Source organism: Eretmochelys imbricata, chromosome 8 (assembly GCF_965152235.1).
Source record: "Eretmochelys imbricata isolate rEreImb1 chromosome 8, rEreImb1.hap1, whole genome shotgun sequence".
NCBI lineage: Eukaryota > Metazoa > Chordata > Testudines > Cheloniidae > Eretmochelys > Eretmochelys imbricata.
Window position 1 is genome coordinate 106875532 of NC_135579.1, and position 20130 is coordinate 106895661.

The window sequence follows — 20130 nt, forward strand, 5'->3', positions numbered from 1 at the left end:
AGTAGCAGCAGGTCCAGCTCCTCAGCTCTGCTGACTACCTGGAATCAGCTGGTGACACCCATCCAGAGGTTCTGTGCCTCCCTCCTCCCTCCAGCTCCCACCAAGTGATGGCGCATGCAAATCCTGAACAGGGAACTGCTGCAGGATATTCCACATGAAGAGGGGTCCCCCCGCAGGGCCCTCCCTCACAACATGCATCTCCCTGCATTCTCCACAGTCTGGAGACAGCATGCTGGAGTGACTTCCGAGTGGGCAGGGGAGATGGGTACACAGGATCTCCTACACACACGGATCCCCAGGGCACCGCCCACCTCCGAGTACAATTCAGACGGGTGAGTTCCTGTTTGATAAGCTTAGAACAGAAGCCCCAGGGGCACCGCCTATGTCTTCCTCTATGTCTGCACAGTGACTCTGTTCAGCAGTGTCCACGTCTTGCAATAGCTGCCATTAACAGAGATGGTATTACCAGAATGGGACCAGCTGGTCTGTTGTGCAGTTTGTTGGAAAAGAAGAATCAAAAATACCTCCAGAACTGCTAAGCCTCGTGGTAGCTGAGCTGCTGTTTATGCTGTGTGGCTTTGTTCGTTTGCTATTCCCTGTGGGCTGAAAACGTCCTTTAAGCAATTATGGCTGAGACAGGGTTGAGAACTGACATTTGCTTAACCAAGACGGCGTATTGTTCTAAATCAAGCTGTGAAAATTGGGGGCATTTCCCAGTACCCCAAACAGTAGAAGTCTCTCATTAAACGGTAACCGGAGCAAGTGCATCTTCAGAGACATTTATTAGTTTTCCGAGACAGTCTAGTTTCTCCTGCTTTCAGTGTTGGAAGATGATTGTTTGCTAAGGCTCAGCTGGATCACCACCAAGATGAGTTTATTAGTTACATTTTTTAATCTTTTAAAAATATTTGGATATGAAATGAAATCAAAATAATCCAGCTCTTTTATAATGGGATGAAAATGCTTCAGACTGGTCACTGGGCTGAGCCGAGGGAGAGAACATCCCTGAGGTGTGAAGATATTGGACGAGGAGGAGAGTGGAACTGGTGGGGGTCTCTGGGAAGAAATGCACGGGGATTGAGGGAGGGAATCCTGGCTTTTAAGGGGATGTTAATAGGGTAAGGCCAGGTCCTTCAGTGTTGGGCAGGTCACCAAAACCTTCTATCTGACACCTTGCTGACCTCCCCCCCAACAGGGTATCTTCTTATTCAAAAATGCATCATCTGGTCTCATGCAGAAAGCAGAGATGCACGACACCGTTATGGTGCCATCCTGTTTCTTACTGCAGTAGCAATGTGGGATGAGAAAGTTGCACAGGAAAAAAAAGTCTAGAATGAGACAACCCTGTCTAGAGCTCGGGAGCGCTGCAAACAAGGTTTGCTGAAAGCCTGCAAGCCGTTCCAAACAACATGGACCCAAAGTCCTAGCCAGAGCTGTTAGCAAAAGAAATTGTGATGGAAACATGAGCCCCCTGGATGGTGCTGCAGGTAAAGCTCACACAGATCATACACAACCCTCCATGTCACCCCCAGCAGGAGACACTGCCAAACAGCACCACAATTCTGTGAAGGCCTGGGCTGCAAGGGACACCTCTGCATGGGACACACTCTGGTGGGGACCTGGCTGTCCCCCAGCAGGAGTTTAGATGGACAGCTGAGCAGCAGCAGGCTTTCACCCTGAAGTTTCTCACACATGATCACATTTCCTTGTGAACTGAAGTGAATTCCACAGTCAGCCTCTCTTGCCTGCTGGGGAACTATGCAGCCCCAGGGACGCCATTCACCGGAAGGCCGTGCTCTGCTGCAGTTACCAGCAGCACCGGTGCTGCACAAGAAGCAACCACAAAGCTCATCATCAGAAATATTCAAGACCACCAGAAACCACTGTGGAGATGGCTGCCCTGGCTTCACCCTCCTCCAAAGCATACCTACCAGCACAAAAGGGACTAGGGAAAACAGCCCTTTCTTAGCAGATCCTCAGATGGGCTAACCTGCCTTAGCGCCATTAAAGTCAATCTGCTCCCCGCCCCATGAGGAGGGAAGCAAGCTCACCTTCGAGGAAACTCTCTGATGGAAATTAATCCCCAGGCCTTCAGGAGTTCTCAGAAGCGATCCCTAGTGTTCTGCTCCACAGGGATCCTTGCTGGGCAGCTAAACTGTACTAAGGGGCACACAAGGAATGGGTTCAATGGTTCCAAACCCAGACTTCTGCCCTCAGGAAACACACACAGAGCTCTCTGATGGCCAAGTAACCACAGCATTCAGGTGTCCTCAGCTGTTCCTCCTGGTGGCAGGGCTTGCAGTGTTCATACAGCCATACAGGACACTGGAGGACACGATGCAGGGAGAAGCCTTCTGCACACAGATAATGGTGCCTCCGGGGACATCAAGGGACCATGACATACTGTCCCTTGAGGAAAGCAGTGACCAAGCAAGTGTACACACTTGTTCAGACTGTGCTTCACCTCTTCTGCACAGCTCCATGTCACTCAGCATTTCTACAGTGAAAAATTATCCCCCACCCAGCAGTGAGCCAACGAGTGTGTTTCACTGGCCTTTTTGTGTAATCAGAACCAATTCCTTAGAGATGAGTCACGGGGCTTTCAGGGGTGTCCAGGGAGATATCAAGTAGGCATCTCATGTAAACGAGTGACACACCTTGTGGTTGGGAAACACACGCTGTAGCCTGCAGGCCTGTTCCCTTCCAGACACAGCACAATGAACAGTCGGTTTGATGGACATTCCCAAAGAGATATTCTCTCTCTCTCTCTCTCACACACACACACAGAGGCGGGAGAAAGTTTGTATTTACGTTCTCTGTAAGAATAACAGTGGTTTCGGGGAGGAGCTCTCGCATCTTTCTGCAGCTGCTAACCGGCGCTTACACACTGTAAAGGTTTCACAGTCTTTTACGCTGGAAGAGACCTCCAATGGGGGCTCCCCCAGGCCAGCCCCCCCACACCAGGGCCAAGCCCATCGTAGGGGATCCAGGCCATCCTCTGACATCCCCCACAGCTTTGAATCAGATTTGACCGGCTCATTGTTCACTGCACCCTCACAGTTGTTATGGACTATTCGGAATAGCAATAGGACCAGAAGAGAACCTGGCAGGAACCCTGGAACGGGGCTGTCACCCACTCACCGCACGCCACCTTGTGTCTGGAAATGTCCCTATCCCTTGCTGCTCGTTGGTCGCTCTGCAAGAGCCCCTCTTCTGGTAACTTGGCCCTCTGACTCCCCATAGAGTCCATCCTTCTGGGGTTACAATGTCCACCAGGCAACTGTCCAAATGCTGGTTCCAGGGGGTGTTCAGCCCCTCCTGGGGCTTTGTGCCACTCTACCAGAGGCTAGAGTGGGAACCAGCCCACCCACTACACCAGGTTCCAGCCCAGGGACCTAGAACCAGGAATCTAGGTCCGCTCAGGCCCAGTACCTGTTTCCCTGGGCTCCTTCCAACCAAGCCTCTCTATCTTCTCTCGCCTTGTTCTGGGTTTACCACAGGAGCCGACTCTACTCCCTGTGGCTGCTTCAGCCCCTCTAGCTCCTTGCCAGACTCCTTTCTCCAGAACAGCTCTCAGGGCTCACTCTCTCCCAGACTTACTCCTCATCCCTGATGACCTCCCTCATCCCAGGGACTGACTGCAGCCTCCTTCCTTTCTGCTCCCAGCTCCCGGGCTTTATGTGCTGGCCCAGCCCTGCCCCAGCTGAGCATCCTTTTCAGGTAACCCCAGTCCTCCCTCTCTAAGGTCTCCATTAACCCCGTGATGGCTGACGAAGGGTGCATACCCCATCACAACCCCACCTCCAATATCTCCCCACAACTCAATATTACACCAAAGGAGTCCTTGTCGAGCCACATGCAGTCTCAGTTATTAGAATTTAGCCCTCCCTTAGTGCTTTTCATTCTCAGCTCTTAAAGCTCTTTGAACGAGAGGGAAACTGAGGCACAGCAAATTTCTCCAGGTTCTATGGCAAGTTTGTGGCAGAGCAAAGCGAGAAGCCAGGTCTCCTGATTGCAGTCCCATGTCTTATCAATCCTGACTTCTTTTCAATGGCCTCCTGGCAGAGAAAGAAGGGACAGGAAATTGTCCCTAGACTCGTTTAATCCTGGGCTTTATGGCTCTGCCTTATGCACAACTCAGAGGAATTCAAGTTTCACTGGTTCACGCCACCCAGTTCTGTCATGCAGAGTATCAGCCAGCATGGCTACTTCAGCACCACTGGGGTCAGCCCCAGACTCTCTGGAGAGCCCGTTTTAGAGAGACACTCTGCCCAAGTCAGTCCAGAACAAACTATGAAGGCTCCTCTCTGTGACACGCTGATAGTCCTGTAGAACTGACCTGACACTCGCGCCAGTGTGCCTCAATGTTAACCCATGGCTACACTCAGCTGTGTTCTAAGAGCGACACACAAAGTCCCTCCCCTGCTCCCTACACTAGATTCCCTCCCATTTCTGCAGATCTCTGTCAAACTCAAAAGAGTTAGTATACAAATGGCTTCAATACAGCAACCTGCATGAATGGCTCCTCCGGGCACGTGACGGGCTGGGACACAGGGGCAGTATTGGAAGGGCTGGGCCAACAGAAGCCCACTGGCAGAGCTGAAGTAAGTGCACTTGATGCTCTAGGTCTGTGGGATGAAGCCTCCATGGGGACACAGCCTTACCACAGTAACGATTGCAGAGACAAGTCTCACCTCAGCTTGGGCTGTTCGTGCTAAGAGCAGCATTTCGCACAGGCTACCAACTTGGGAGGTTGGGGAAAGCCTTCTGGTTGTGAACAACATATTGGTATCTTCTCTGAATGCCGTCTTCACCCGACATCTACTATTCAGGTTTGGTCAACCCTACGCCTGTGAGCTCTTTGAGAGATGCTGCAGCAGACACAGTCCAGGCAACTGTCCCCTTCATCGTCCAATGTTCTCCCCAGGTGACTAACAGGCACCAGCTACCATGACTATTAACATGAGAGGAAGAAATGCAATCAACCCGCCTCTCTTCAGGTTCCACAATATCACAATTTGTCCTGGGGGCAGGCAAGGAGGCTCGGTGGGGCATCAATTATTGACAGTTGGGAGCAGATGGCTTTTCTTGTAGCAAGGAACTAAAATGTAAGAGGAACCTGTGTGTGAGGTGAGGATTAGACTGGCAGCCACATATCGAATAACCACACTTCAAACAGAACAGGACCCTGTCTACAAAGATCAAATGTGAGCAGCTCATGGTCCTTCAGGGCTCTCACCAACAGCCCCAGCTTTGGAAACAAATCAAAAGAAAAAGGGGATTCCTTCTGCTTTGATTAGTAATGAAATTACGAGGCAGCAGGTTTCAAACAAACAAAACAAAGTAGGGCTGTCAAGCGATTAAACAAATTAATTGCGATTAATCACACGATTAAACAATAATAGAATATAATTTATTTAAATATTTTTGACTGTTTTCTACATTTTCAAATATATTGATTTCAATTACAATACACAATACAAAGTATACAGTGCTCACTTTATATTTATTTTTTATTACAAGTATTTGCACTGTAAAAAAACAACAGAAATAGTATTTTTCAATTCACCTAATACAAGTACTGTAGTGCAATCTCTTTATCGTGAAAGTTGAATTTACAAATGTAGAATTATGTACAAAAAAACTGCATTCAGAATTAAAACAATGTAATATTTTGGAGCCTGCAAGTCCACTCAGTCCTACTTCTTGTTCAGCCAATCGCTCAAACAAGTTTGTTTACATCTGCAGGAGATAATGCTGCCTGCTTCTTGTTTACAATGTCACCTGAAAGTGAGAACAGGCATTCGCATGGCACTGTTGTAGCCGGCATTGCAAGATATTTACTTGTCAGATGCACTAAAGATTCATATATCCTTTCATGCTTCAGCCACCATTCCAGGGGACGTGTCCATGCTGATGACGAGTTCTGCTCGATAAGAATCCAAAGCAGAGTGGACCAACACATGTTCATTTTCATTATCTGAGTCATATGCCACCAGCACAAGGTTAATTTTCTTTTTTGGTGGTTCGGGTTCTGTAGTTCCGCTTTGGAGTGTAGCTCTTTTAAGACTTCTGAAAGCATGCTCCACACCTTGTCCCTCTGATTTTGGAAGGCACTTCAGATTCTTAAACCTTGGGTTGAGTGCTGTATATATCCTTAGAAATCTCACATTGGTACCTTCTTTGATTTTGTCAAATCTGCAGTGAAAGTGTTCTTAAAATGAACATGTACTGGGTCATAATCCAAGACTGCTATAACATGAATATATGGCAGAATGCAGGTAAAACAGAGCAGGGGACATACAATTCTCCCCCAAGGAGTTCAGTCACCGATTTAATTAACACATTTTTTTAACGAGCGTCATCAGCATAGAAGCACGTCCTCTGAAATGGTGGCCAAAGCACGAGGGGCATACGAATGTTTAGCATATCTGACATGTAAATACCTTGCAATGCTGGCTACAAAAGTGCCATGCGAACGCCTGTTCTCACTTTCAGGTGACATTGTCAAAAAGGAGCGGTCAGCAGTATCTCCTGCAAATGTAAACAAACTTCTTTGTCTTAGCAACTGGCTGAAGAAGAAGTAAGACTGAGTGGAATTGTAGGCTCTGAAGTTTTACATTGTTTTGTTTTTGAGTGCAGTTATATAACAAAACAAGATGTACATTTATAAATTGCACTTTCACAGCAAAGAGATTGCACTACAGTACTTATATAAGGTGAACTGAAAAATACTATTTCTTTTGTTTATAATTTTTACAGTGCAAATATTTGTAATAAAAATAATATACACTTTGATTTCAGGTACAACACAGAATACAATATATATGAAAATGTAGAAAAACAACCAAAATATTTAATACATTTCAATTGGTAGTCTATTGTTTAACAGTGCAATTAAAACTGCGATTAATAGCGATTAATTTTTTTAATCGTGATTAATTTTTTTGAGTTAATCACGTGAGTTAACTGTGATTAACTGACAGCCCTAAAACGAAGTATTTCTTCACACAACACACAGCCAACCTGTGCAACTCTTTGACAGGGGATGCTTTGAAGGCCAAAACTATAACTGGATTCAATAGAGAATAAGACAAGGTTCATCAATAGCTATTAGCCAAGACGGTCAGAGATGCAACCCCATGCTCAGGGTGTCCCTAAACCTCTGACTGTCAGATGCTGGGAGTGGATGACAGAGGATGGATCATTTGATGATTGCTCTGTTCTGTTCATTCCATTTGAAGCATCTGGCATTGGCCACTGTCGGAAAACAGGATACTGGGATAGAGGGACCTTTGGTCTGACCCAGTATGGCCGTTCTTATGTCAAGAGCTTCCAACTCTCCCTCACCTTTGTACAGAGCACCTTGGACAGAGTGACAGATAGCTTCTCAGTGAGCAGAGGAGTGTAAATCTGAGGTGTCATGCTCCCAAACAAAGACTGAACCATCAGGCCAATTATGGAAAGAAGGTGGGTTTGAACCAACACACACCATATAACAAACGGAAGTAAGGGGAAGTTAATAATAATGAATATACTTCAGAAGCTAGAATTGTAGACAGTTGATAAGGGAAGCAAAGGAAAACAAGGAGAAATCTATGGACAGCAGCGTTAAGGACAATAAGAAGGAGTTTTAAAAATATATTAGGAACAAAAAGAATCCTAACAATGGGATTGATCCATTAATAGATGGAAATGATAGAATCATCAATAATGCAGAAGTGTTCAATACATTCCTCTGTTCTGTGTTTGGGAAAAGAACAAATGATGTAGTCATGATGATGTCGTATGTCATGATGATGTAGTAATGTAGTATGATGGTAAGAACATTCCTTCAATTCCACTAGTATCTGAGGAGTATGTTAAATAGAAGCTGGTAAAATCAGACATTTTAAAATCAGCACGTGTGGATAACTTGCATCCCAGAGTTTTAAAATCACTGGTGGAGGAGCTCGCGGGACCGCTAATGCTGATTTTCCAAAAATCTTGGGACACCAGAAAAGTTCCAGAAGATTGGAAGAAAGCTAATGTTGGGCTGATATTTAAAAATGGGACAACCTGGGTAATTACAGGCCTGTCAGTCTGACATTGTTCCTGGGCAAGATAATGGAGCAGCTGATACAGGACTCGGTTAATAAAGAATTAAAGGAGAGTGCGATGAGGTGTACAAAACCCACACTGGGCCCAAAGGGGTTAACGGATAACACAGGGCCTGCAAAGTGTGCTCCAGCTGGAGAGGAAGCTTAAAAGGGAGCAACTCCATTCAGAAGTGGGAGGGTGGGGAGGAAGACCGACCTCTCTGAGGGCTCCTGGACAAGGGCGCTGACGAAAACTCGCTGTGGGGAACAGGACTGCACGCTGAGCCCAGTTAGGGCTGAAGGTTTAGTGGTCTTTTCTTTTCTTTTGTTACCTTATATTGGACTTGGAGCTGGGGGGAGAGGGAGGTGGTCGGAAGTGACTCAGGGAGGGTAACTCTGAGGGCACTCCAGGGAGCTGGACACTGTAATTTCTCATAGGAACGGAACCTGGCGGAGTGGAGGGGCCCAGGCTCCCCTTCCAACTGCCACCGCTGCAGCAGGGGGACAAGCCACATTCCAGTCTCACTCACCTCCGATAAGAAGAGGGCAAGGATACTGCAAACCCAAGGTGACGCTAAACCCATCCTTGGGCGATGAACTGAACTGAAAGGCCTTTCTCTGAGACACGATACTTGGCGTGCTAGCCAACAGGCCACCTGGCCCTCCAAGGGCTCTATTAGAGAGGGTGCTATAATTAATGCCAAACACATGGGCTAATGGAAAACAGATCCTGTCAAACCAACTTGATATTTTTTTTATGAAATTACAAGTTTGGTTGATAAAGGTAAGAGCGTTGATATTGTAGACTTCTGCAAGGAGTTTGACTTAGACCTGCACAACATTTTGATTAAAAAATTAGAAGGATATAAAATTACCATGGCACACACTAAATGGATTAAAAGCTGGCTGACTGATAGGTCTCCATGTAACGAAGAAAGGGAAGAGCATCTTCGCAAGCAGGCTGGCTAACCTAGTGAGGAGGGCTTTAAACTAGGTTCACCGGGGAAAGGAGACCAAAGCCCTGAGGTAAGTGGGAAAGCGGGATACCGGGAGGAAGCACAGGCAGGAATGTCTGTGAGGGGAGGGCTCCTGCCTCATACTGAGAATGAGGGGCGATCAGCAGGTTATCTCAAGTGCTTATATACGAATGCACAAAGCCTTGGAAACAAGCAGGGAGAACTGGAGTCCTGGTGATGTCAAGGAATTATGACGTGATTGGAATAACAGAGACTTGGTGGGATAACTCATATGACTGGAGTACTGTCATGGATGGATATAAACTGTTCAGGAAGGACAGGCAGGGCAGAAAAGGTGGGGGAGTTGCATTATGTGTAAGGGAGAAGTATGACTGCTCAGAGCTCTAGTATGAAACTGCAGAAAAACCTGAGTGTCTCTGGATTAAATTTAGAAGTGTGAGCAACAAGGGTGACGTTGTGGTGGGAGTCTGCTGTAGACCACCGGACCAGGGGGATGAGGTGGATGAGGCTTTCTTCCGGCAACTAACAGAAGTTACTAGATCGCAGGCCCTGGTTCTCATGGGGGACTTCAATCACCCCGATATCTGCTGGGAGAGCACTACAGCGGTGTACAGACAATCCAGGAAGTTTTTGGAAAGTGTAGGAGACAATTTCCTGGTGCAAGTGCTGGAGGAACCAACTAGAGGCAGAGCTCTTCTTGACTTGCTGCTCACAAACAGGGAAGAATTAGTAGGGGAAGCAAAAGTGGATGGGAACCTGGAAGGCAGTGACCATGAGATGGTTGAGTTCGGGCTCCTGACACAAGGAAAAAAGGGGAATATGGACCCTGGACTTCAGAAAAGCAGACTTTGACTCCCTCAGGGAACTGATGGGCAGGATCCCCTGGGAGAATAACATGAGGGGGAAAGGAATCCAGGAGAGCTGGCTGTATTTTAAAGAATCCTTATTGAGGTTACAGGGACAAACCATCCCGATGTGTAGAAAGAATAGTAAATATGGCAGGCGACCAGCTTGGCTTAACAGTGAAATCCTTTCTGATCTTAAATACAAAAAAGAAGCTTACAAGAAGTAGAAGATTGGACAAATGACCAGGGAAGAGTATAAAAATATTGCTCGGGCATGCAAGAGTGAAATCAGGAAGGCCAAATCACACCTGGAGTTGCAGCTAGCAAGAGATGTTAAGAGTAACAAGAAGGGTTTCTTCAGGTATGTTAGCAAGAAGAAGAAAATCAAGGTAAGTGTGGGCCCCTTACTGAATGAGGGAGGCAACCTAGTGACAGAGGATGTGGAAAAAGCTAATGTACTCAATGCTTTTTTTGCCTCTGTCTTCATGAACAAGGTCAGCTCCCAGACTGCTGCACTGGGCAGCACAACATGGGGAGGAGGTGGCCAGCCCTCTGTGAAGAAAGAAGTGGTTCAGGACTATTTAGAAAAGCTGGACAAGCACAAGTCCATGGGGCCAGATGCGCTGCTTCCAAGAGTGCTAAAGGAGTTGGTGGATGTGATTGCAGAGCCATTGGCCATTATCTTTGAAAACTCATGGCGATTGGGGGAGGTCCCGGACGACTGGAAAAAGGCTAATGTAGTGCCCATTTTTAAAAAAGGGAAGGAGGAGAATCCTGGGAACTACAGGCCAGTCAGCCTCACCTCAGTCTCTGGAAAAATCATGGAGCAGGTCCTCAAGGAATCAATTCTGAAGCACTTAGAGGAGAGGAAAGTGATCAGGAACAGCCAGCATGGATTCACCAAGGGCAAGTCATGCCTGACGAATCTAATTGCCTTCTATGATGAGATAACTGGCTCTGTGGATGAGGGGAAAGCAGTGGATGTATTGTTTCTTGACTTTAGCAAAGCTTTTGACACGGTCTCCCACAGTATTCTTGTCAGCAAGTTAAAGACGTATGGGCTGGATGAATGCACTATAAGGTAGATAGAAAGCTGGCTAGATTGTCGGGCTCGACGGGTAGTGATCAATGGCTCCATGTCTAGTTGGCAGCTGGTATCTAGCGGAGTGCCCCAAGGGTCGGTCCTGGGGCCGGTTTTGTTCAATATCTTCATTAATGATCTGGAGGATGGTATGGATTGCACCCTCAGCAAATTTGCGGATGACACTAAACTGGGAGGAGAGGTAGATACGCTGGAGGGTAGGGATAGGATACAGAGGGACCTAGACAATTAGAGGATTGGGCCAAAAGAAATCTGATGAGGTTCAACAAGGACAAGTGCAGAGTCCTGCAGTTAGGATGGAAGAATCCCATGCACCGCTTCAGACTAGGGACCGAGTGGCTAGGCAGCAGTTCTGCAGAAAAGGACCTAGGGGTTACAGTGGACGAGAAGCTGGATATGAGTCAACAGTGTGCCCTTGTTGCCAAGAAGGCTAACGGCATTTTGGGATGTATAAGTAGGGGCATTGCCAGCAGATCGAGGGACGTGATTATTCCCCTCTATTTGACATTGGTGAGGCCTCATCTGGAGTACTGTGTCCAGTTTTGAGCCCCACACTACAAGAAGGATATGAAAAAATTTAAAAATGTCCAGTGGAGGGAAACAAAAATGATTAGGGGACTGGAACACATGACTTATGAGGAGAGGCTGAGGGAACTGGGATTGTTTGGTCTGCGGAAGAGAAGAATGAGGGGGGATTTGATAGCTGCTTTCAACTACCTGAAAGGGGGTTCCAGAGAGGATGGCTCTAGACTGTTCTCAGTGGTAGCAGATGACAGAACGAGGAGTACTGGTCTCAAGTTGCAGTGGGGGAGGTTTAGGTTGGATATTAGGAAAAACTTTTTCACTAGGAGGGTCGTGAAACACTGGAATGCATTACCTAGGGAGGTGGTATCTCCTTCCTTTGAGGTTTTTAAGGTCAGGCTTGACAAAGGCTTGGCTGGGATGATTTAGTTGGGGATTGGTCCTGCTTTGAGCAGGGGGTTGGACTAGATGACCTTCTGAGGTCCCTTCCAACCCTGATATTCTAGGATTCTAACCGAAAATGAGAAATCATCATCCAACAGGTGTGTTTCCAGGGGAATTGGTTCTTGGCCCTTTGCTGTTTAATATTTTTATCAATGACCTGGAAGAAAACATAAAATCATCACTGATAAAGTTTGTAGATGACACAGAAATTGAGGGAGTGGGAAATAATGAAGAGGACATGTCACTGATACAGAGTGATCTGGATCGCTTGGTAAGCTGGTCACGAGGAAACTATGCATTTTAATATGGCTTATATGTAAGTGTACACATCTAGGAACAAAACATGTCGGCCATACTTACAGGACGGGGGACTCCATCCTGGGAAGCAGTGACTGAAAAAGATTTGGGGGTCATGGTGGATGGTCAGCTGAACATGAGATCCCAGTGCGATGCTGTGGCCAAAAGGGCTAATGTGATTGTGGGACCCATGAATAGGGGAATCTCAAATAGGAGACAAGATGATATTTTACCTCTCTGTTTGGCACTGGTGCAACTTCTGCTGGAATTCTGTGCCCACAATTCAGGGAGGATGTTGGTAAATTGGAGGGGATTCGGAAAAGAGCTATGAGGAATGATTAAAGGATTAGAAAACCTGCCTTCCAGTGACAGAGTCAAGGAACTCAGTCTATTTAGCTAAACTAAGAGAAGGTTAAGGGGTAACTTGATCACAGTATATAAGTACCTGCATGGGGAACAAATATTTTGGTAATGGGCTCTCCAGTCTAGCAGAGGATGGTAAAACACAATCCAATGGCTGGAAGTTAAAGCTACATGAATTCCAACCGGAAATAAGATGTACATTTTTAACAGGGAGGGAAATTAACCATTGGAACAATGTACCAAGGGTCATGGTGGCTCACTGGCAATTTTTAAATCAAGACTGCATGTTTTTCTAAAGCTCTGCCCTAGGAATGATTGTGGGGCAGGTCTCTGGCCTGTGCTGTAGAAGGGGTCAGACTAGATGATCACAATGGTTCCTTCTGGCCTTGGAATCTGTGCACCTCTTTCCCAGGCTGCCAGAATCAAACTCAGAGAGACGAGGTGGGCGAGGGCAAGGGTTAGGGTCTTTTATTGGGCCAGCTTCTGTTGGTGAGAGATTAAATATCCCAGTGCTCTCCTGTGAGCTCTCCCCATGCCCAGGGCAGGACACGGCAAGAGAGGGATGTCATTAAATGGGAGACAGGAAGGGCAACTGAACAAAACAGCTAATCAGATTCTGCACAAAGTGCTGTCAGATACACGAAGAGACAAAACCTTCCTTGCTAGCAGTTGTTAGTCGTTCCAAACCTGTCCCTACAGCAGAAGACGATGTTTTCAGGACAGGGCGCTGGAGATGACTCTCCATATTAGTGCCGATACCTCTGCCTACATCAGTGCAGTTGCATCACAAACTATGCTAGTGTTGACACAGCAAAGCCCTGGGCTCACTCCATTCGACAGAGTGCACCTTCCTGCTCCCGCCCTGGAGAGAGCTCTGCTTAACCTCCACGCAGTCTGTGATTCACCAGGACTTCGCCAGTGGGAGACCCCTACACACCTGAATTAAATTCCTGTGACATGTAACAGCAGCGTATGGAGAACATGCAAGAGCAGAGAGGTGAGCATCTCTTCCCGGCCCTTTTGTACCAGAGCAACGGTCACTTTGTACGGAGGCAGCAATGCCCACGGTGGCATGCAGCGTCCCCGTTCTCCAGCGCCGCCTGCCCTGCATGCATGCAGCTGTGCGCACGCTCTCCGGACAGAGGCAGGTCTCAGCAACGATTCTGCTGCAGGAGCACGGAGGGGAGCTGACTGGCTGTGGCCAGGAACCAACCCTTGTCTGTGAGGAACAGCTGAGCACCCCGGTGCCTCCGCAGTGGGCTGTGACATTAGAGAGGATTGGATGTAGGGTCAGAGCTATGCTGGGCGCTTTACAGCTTACGTGAGAACATGGGTCCTGCCCTGAAGAGTTTCTACTGCAAAGGGATCATGGCAAGACACCGTGGGAGATGAAAGCCAGGGGCTCGGCATGAGGCAGGAACTTACAGAGCAAAGTTCTGGGGCGGCCTGGGTTGGACCGTCCCAGCATGCCCATTCCTAGGCAGCTTTCCGCATGTGTGATCATTTAGGGGAGTCAGCGGGACAGTGGAGAATCTGAGAGCGGAGAGGGGGGCTGTATGGCATGCAGGGTCAGGGAGGACTCCAGGGCAGCATGGATGGGGCAGGAGGTTGTTCTGGGGGAAGCGGACTGAATACAGAACCGGAAGAGGAGAGTGGCTGGCAGGGAGGAGCCTTGGAAGTGAGGACCAGGCATTTGGAAGGGATGTGGAGAGGATGGGGAGCCCTTGGCATGGAGCGAGGAGACCAGAACGGTGGGAGCTCTGGTTTAGCTATGAGGGCTGGACAACCCAGAAGAGATGTAGGAAAGAGCACCAAGGGGAACACTGCACATGGCCACAGGTGTGGGGTAAATCTGGAGGTCAGTTCCAGATGTGGCAACAGAAGCCCTGGCAGTGGATGGGCTCAGAGGTTGAACAAGAAGGAGAGTTGCCACAACCCACTATTTACCTATCGCAGGTTACCGAGCTGGCCCCTCATCACCAGAGTATGTTGCACTCTGAGATATTTCTCTTCACAACGCCCCTGTGAAGGAAGGAAGTTTCCTTGTTCAGTGGCTACAGAGGGAAATTGAGGCACAGAGGGACTGGGTGACTTACCCAAGGTGTCTTCATACATGAACATCTGTATCAGGAGCTAGGAACTGAAGCCAGCTCTCCCAAGTCCCAGCTTAGCACCCCTAAGCACTGAACCATCCTTCCCTTTGCCAGGCCCTTGTCCCCTCACTATGCCACGGCGAGCTGGCAACCACAGGAGGCACCTTTAAAAACACTGAGGCCAGGTCTACGCTAGAAAAGTTTAGCTACATCAGCAAACCCTTCCTGTGCAGACACAGCTCAAACCAGCAAACAGGCGCTTTCACCGGTGTAACTTACACCAGTTCCCTGGGTGAAATAAACTACATCAGCAACACCATGTCTATGCCAGTACAACTGAGCCTACACCATGGATTTTCTCAGTATAGAAATGTTGCAAAAGTCACACCCCTGCCCAAGATTACTGTCCCAGTAAAAGTTTCTAGCGTAGCTCTGGCCGGGTCAAATACTTCTGTAGAGCTGTAAGGACGTGTGTATACATTAGTTTGTGGCTCCAGAGCCAGCGGGAAGACAACAGGCGTTGGCAAAGTCCTCTCCTCCACGTTTCTCAGCAGGAGCGGAGAGGATCGTATGGCAAAAACGTATATTGGTTAGAGTAATGAAACAGATGGAAAAATCCTACCAGCCCCCATTGAGACCATCTCCCCAGCACCAGTGCAGTTCTAGTTCACATTTATCTGTAATTTCTCCACCCTTTACTTTGGCCTCTGGCGCTAGCTCTGAGAAGGGGAAGGAATCACACATGCGTGCGTGCCAGAGGACTTTCCCAAGCAGACTGTAACCATTTGCTACATGGATTCTGCTTGAGAGTTTCCCTGGACGCGTAAGTGCCAACATCCTGGTTGTCGTGTGCTTGGCAGTGGCTTGGAGCCCGGACATCCTGGGCTCACGCTCCTACACAGCAAAAGCAATAGCCATGATCCCCAATTTCACAGCCCCGGACTCAGGGGCTCAGCGAGCACCCGGGCGCCTTACCTCCTTTATGGCAGACATCTTGATGCTCTCGTAGTAATGTAGTGGCGCATTTGGTGAATTCATGTCGTAGCCAAATCCGGCTACTGCTACCTCATCGCAGTTGTGCAGTGCCATGGTGACTGCGACGCTTCCCAAGGTGGGGATGTTCTGAGGTAGGGAAAAGAAGGAATATCAATTGTTAGCAGGTTGTCAGCCTCAGAACGAACCCCGATGTCCAGCGAATGGCTCCGGGACATTTATTGCCCCTGCGGGGAAGTTAAGGGTAAGGCATTCAGCCACATCTGCACCTCAGCTACTGCTAACTCTCAGAGTCAACAGCCTCTGGATCTCTAGAGAAAACTCAGGTCTCCTAGGCACTACAGCAATTCAAACAACAACAATACATCCGGCTTGCCAGGTCGCTGCTTCCTGCCATCTGAAACACCCGGCCCACAAGCAGAGGCTCCTGTTCACGCGACCATGCTCGGCCTTTCCTGCATAAATATACCAAGGCAGAGCGATTCACGCACGAGGTTAAACCTCCCCTTCTCCAGCCTTTGGATCTTGGGGATAGGACAGTGAGTACTGCTGGGAGAGGAAGCACGAAATAGGTCAATTCTTTGCTGGAAGTGGGTAAATTTGTTTTCAGAGATTAAAATAGCCATAAGCACTGAGCTGCTGTTCTAAATCCAGGAACGGTTCTGAGTTAACAGAGGGGGAACACTAGTGCTGAACGGGGAACATAAAGCCTGGGATTCTGCATGGAGTCTCAACTCCAGCAGCTCTCAAAGCAGTTTAAGCAGGTACCGCTGCACTGCCTCTCACTCAGCTCTGCCTAAGCTCGAGAGACAGCGAGAGATTGATTTATTCTGTCCCAGCTTTGGCATCTCTAGAGCCCCCCCACTGTCCTGGCAAAGAACTATTCATCTGCCCAGCACTTGCCACACACAGAACTCCACCCGACCTGCTCCTGAGGGAGCAGCAACCAAGAGCACTGCTCCTCGGCTCGGGCAGGATGGGGTGCACAGCAGGTTTCGGGGTGTTGTAGTGTATTGGGGGTACCTGTGAAAGGGCAAGAACTACAAATGACTAAAATAATGACATTTATTAAACTCAAACTTGCCAAATGCAACTAGAAGGGTGTTCACTTGAAACGAAAACGGAACCAGCAGAGCATCCAGAGACGGGAGGTAACTGTCCCGCTCTACTCGGCACTGGTGAGGCCTCAGCCGGAGTACTGAGCGCCACGCTTTAGGAAAGATGTGGACAAACTGGAGAGAGTCCAGAGCAGAGCAACAAAGATGGTAAAAGGTTTAGAAACCCTGACCTATGAAGAAAGGTTAAAAAAACCTGGGTCCGGTTAGTCTTCGGAAAAGAAGACTGAGGGGGGACCTCATGATAATTGTCAAATAGGTTAAGGGTTGTTATAAAGAGGACAGTGATCAATTGTTCTCCACCTCCACTGAAGGTAGGACAAGCAGTCATCACCTTCATCTGCAGCAAGGGAGATTCGGGTTCGGATAAGGAAAAACTTTCTAGCTCTAAGGGTGGCTAAGGTCTGGGACAGGCTTCCAAGGGAAGTTGTGGAATCCTCATGATTGGAGGGTTCTAAGAACAAGTTGGACAAACGCCTGCCAGGGATGGTCTAGGGTTACTTGGTCCTGCCTCAGCCCAGGGGACTGGACTTGATGAGTTCTCGAAGTCCCTACAATTCTATGTACTTCCCATAAAACCCGTCCATTAGCAACACTGTAGTTCCATTCATTGCAGTGTCACACACACACATTGTGTTGCTGCAGCATGCAAATGGTTATGTTTATGAGAACACAAAGCTGTTGAAGAATCTGATGGCCTGACTCTGCCCCCACTTACCTGGGCCCCATTCCCACGGGGTAGCTGATGGGAGAACTGGGGCCTTTGCCTGCAGGAATTTTTACTGGCCAAGTAAACACTTAAGAGCAAACATTCTAGTGTGAAATGTATAAACTGATGAGAACTGATCGTCACACTCAGTCTTCACTGGGAATTTCCAAACTGTTAGAATTTTATGTTTTTTAAACACAGTCCTGATTCTGTTCGCATACAGCTTGTTAATACACAGGTTCTAGTAATAAAAGGTGAATTTTCTCCAGGTCACAGAAATTTGAGCAAAGTACCTATTTGGCTGTAACTTGTACAATTCCTGTATTGCCCCTATCATGAGGATACCTGAGCACGTCTTTGGCTGCTCTTCTTTAAACCCCAACAAACAACCCACAAAGATTTCTTGATTTCTAACATTACACCAGCAACATCTGTCTAGTCCCATTACACTCAGAACTGACCCACTGGCCTCAGAAAAACAATTGTGTAGGCCCCTAAAATAACATGAAATTAGAAGACTTGCCTCTGTGGCAGCAGCTTTTACATTAACTAAGCAGCAATGCCTAGATAGTTCCCTTGCAACAGCACAGTTAAACTAAAGAACGACTAAATCCCTCTTCTCAGTCCCCCAGGTCTGTGGCTCTCAGCTAGCCAAGAGAAATATGCAGCCACCACTGCTGCTGAGCTACAGTATCACGATCTCAAAGCATGAAACCCCACCGCCTACGGGAGATCCACCAGAAGCCTCACTGAAAATGAAAGTTAACTCTTCTGTCTGCCCCCAGACAACCCTGGGTCTCTGGTTTTCTTCCCTCCATTAAAAAATGAAGTGAGCTCTCAATTCCGCAGTGAAGGCCCTAGGATCCTTTGGGTGCCCCCCGGCCCAGCTCTTCTTCTCCAAAGTACAGAGGAGCCAATATAGCAGCACGTCCCTCCCCACCCCACTCCCAGTGAAAGCACCTCTCAGCTCTGGTCAGTTGAGGCATGGCAGCTCTGGGGGTTCACTGGGACCAGGGAGCAGCTACTCTATGTGGCTTGTTCTTAGAAGATGCCTGTTCCTTCCACACTGTCCTATGCTACAGGAAGAGGAGAACAGGGTGTTCCTATAAGGGATTGGAGTTTCCATCCCCTGTGAATCCCTGCTGTCTGTGAGGTTTGGAGGCTGTGCTCCCATCCCTTGCCCCCTAAGAGAGAACTCGACCCCGTACACTGCACAGTTCCCTTCACTCTCCATCCCCATCCTGCAAGTTTAAATGAGGTGGATGCCATAAGCCCCACCAGTCTGGGTCCACAGAGTCTGTGCTGTTTAAAAGCAACAGGACCCGACTGAAACTTTCACTGAACTTTAACTGCTTCATGTGAAATCTCTTGCTGCTTTTAATGCCTTGGCAGGGTCATTCCGGTGTCACTGCCTTTTGGGCTGGAAGGAAATGACTGCTGTAAATCTGTTTTTCGAAATATTTGACACTCTTCTTACCTTAAATGAGTTCCAGTCATTTATGGGGTTTAACCTAGTTCAGTTAAAGAAATACTAAATTTTCCAAATATTTCCGTTATCTTTGTCTTTAAATAAAAGGACAAGTGTTGTTAAACTACATTTCTGAAAAGCAGCATAAAGACAACCGAATATTAACATTGACTTTAACTGATACATTAACTTAATGTCGCCTTATTTCTTTGGCAAAAAGGAGAGGTCACTCCGAGGTCTGTGTCCCTGTGGGTGCTACGTGGGAGTTCTCTGAGGTCTGTGTCCTCCACCTCCACTTTGTGTACCCCAGGGCCTTTGGCTGAAGAGTTCTGGTGGCAGTACCTGTTCGGCCCAAGCATGCACCCTACACATCCTTGTGCCCTGTAGTGAGGCAACCTAGGGCTGTGTGGGCAAACCACCCTCAGTTCCTTCTCTACAGCAAAGCACACAGGGCAGCTCCGAAGCAGAAGGGCAAGTGGTGGAGCCCCCACAGAGGGATGCGGTTACTGCAGAAGGCGAGCAATCTCTCCTTCTTCTCTGAGGAGCGCCCCTGTAGGCGCTCCACTTTAGGTGACTCCCTAGCAGTAACCCTTTAAGGAGGTGGGAGTTTCAGGGTAGAGTCTGTCACTGAAGAAACAACTGGGTTGCTCACTGCCACATCTGATCCTGCAGCACGAACTGGGCACAATGGTTGGAAAATGTGCGCATTGAGGGCCATGTCGCAGGCCTGCAGATTTCAGCAACTGGAATGTCCTGCATAGGGCTACAGATGTAGACTGTGATCTAGAAGAGTGCAGGCACCCGTAGGGAAGGTGTAACCTCAGAGAAACCATAACAAGCAATAACACATCCAGAGATCCACTTAGAAAACCTCTGAGTGGAGACAGGTGCCTTAGACCTGTCTGCAATAGAAACAAAGGGGGTCTTTCTGAGTGGCCTAGTCCTGTCGAAATAAAAGGTTAATGCCCTCTTAACCTCTAGCATATGAAAGGCAGATTCCTGTATGGACTGATGCTGCTTAGGAAAAAACCCCAGAAGGTGAATAGTTTGGGTTGATGTGAAATTCAGGGGACTTCTTAAATAAAAACTTTGGATGGGGTTGTAAAGATAACCTCTCCTTGAAG

At 47.9% G+C, this 20130-nt stretch overlaps 1 protein-coding gene across 1 annotated transcript in view; it reads right to left on the reverse strand.

The window, feature by feature from the left end:
• ST3GAL3 (ST3 beta-galactoside alpha-2,3-sialyltransferase 3) overlaps window positions 1-20130 on the reverse strand; it is a 355813-nt gene that overhangs the window by 11098 nt on the left and 324585 nt on the right. Inside the window, exon 11 of the mRNA XM_077823827.1 lies at window positions 15697-15843. Within this exon, the coding sequence (XP_077679953.1) occupies window positions 15697-15843 (147 nt within the window). The remainder of the gene's footprint in view (window positions 1-15696; window positions 15844-20130) is intronic.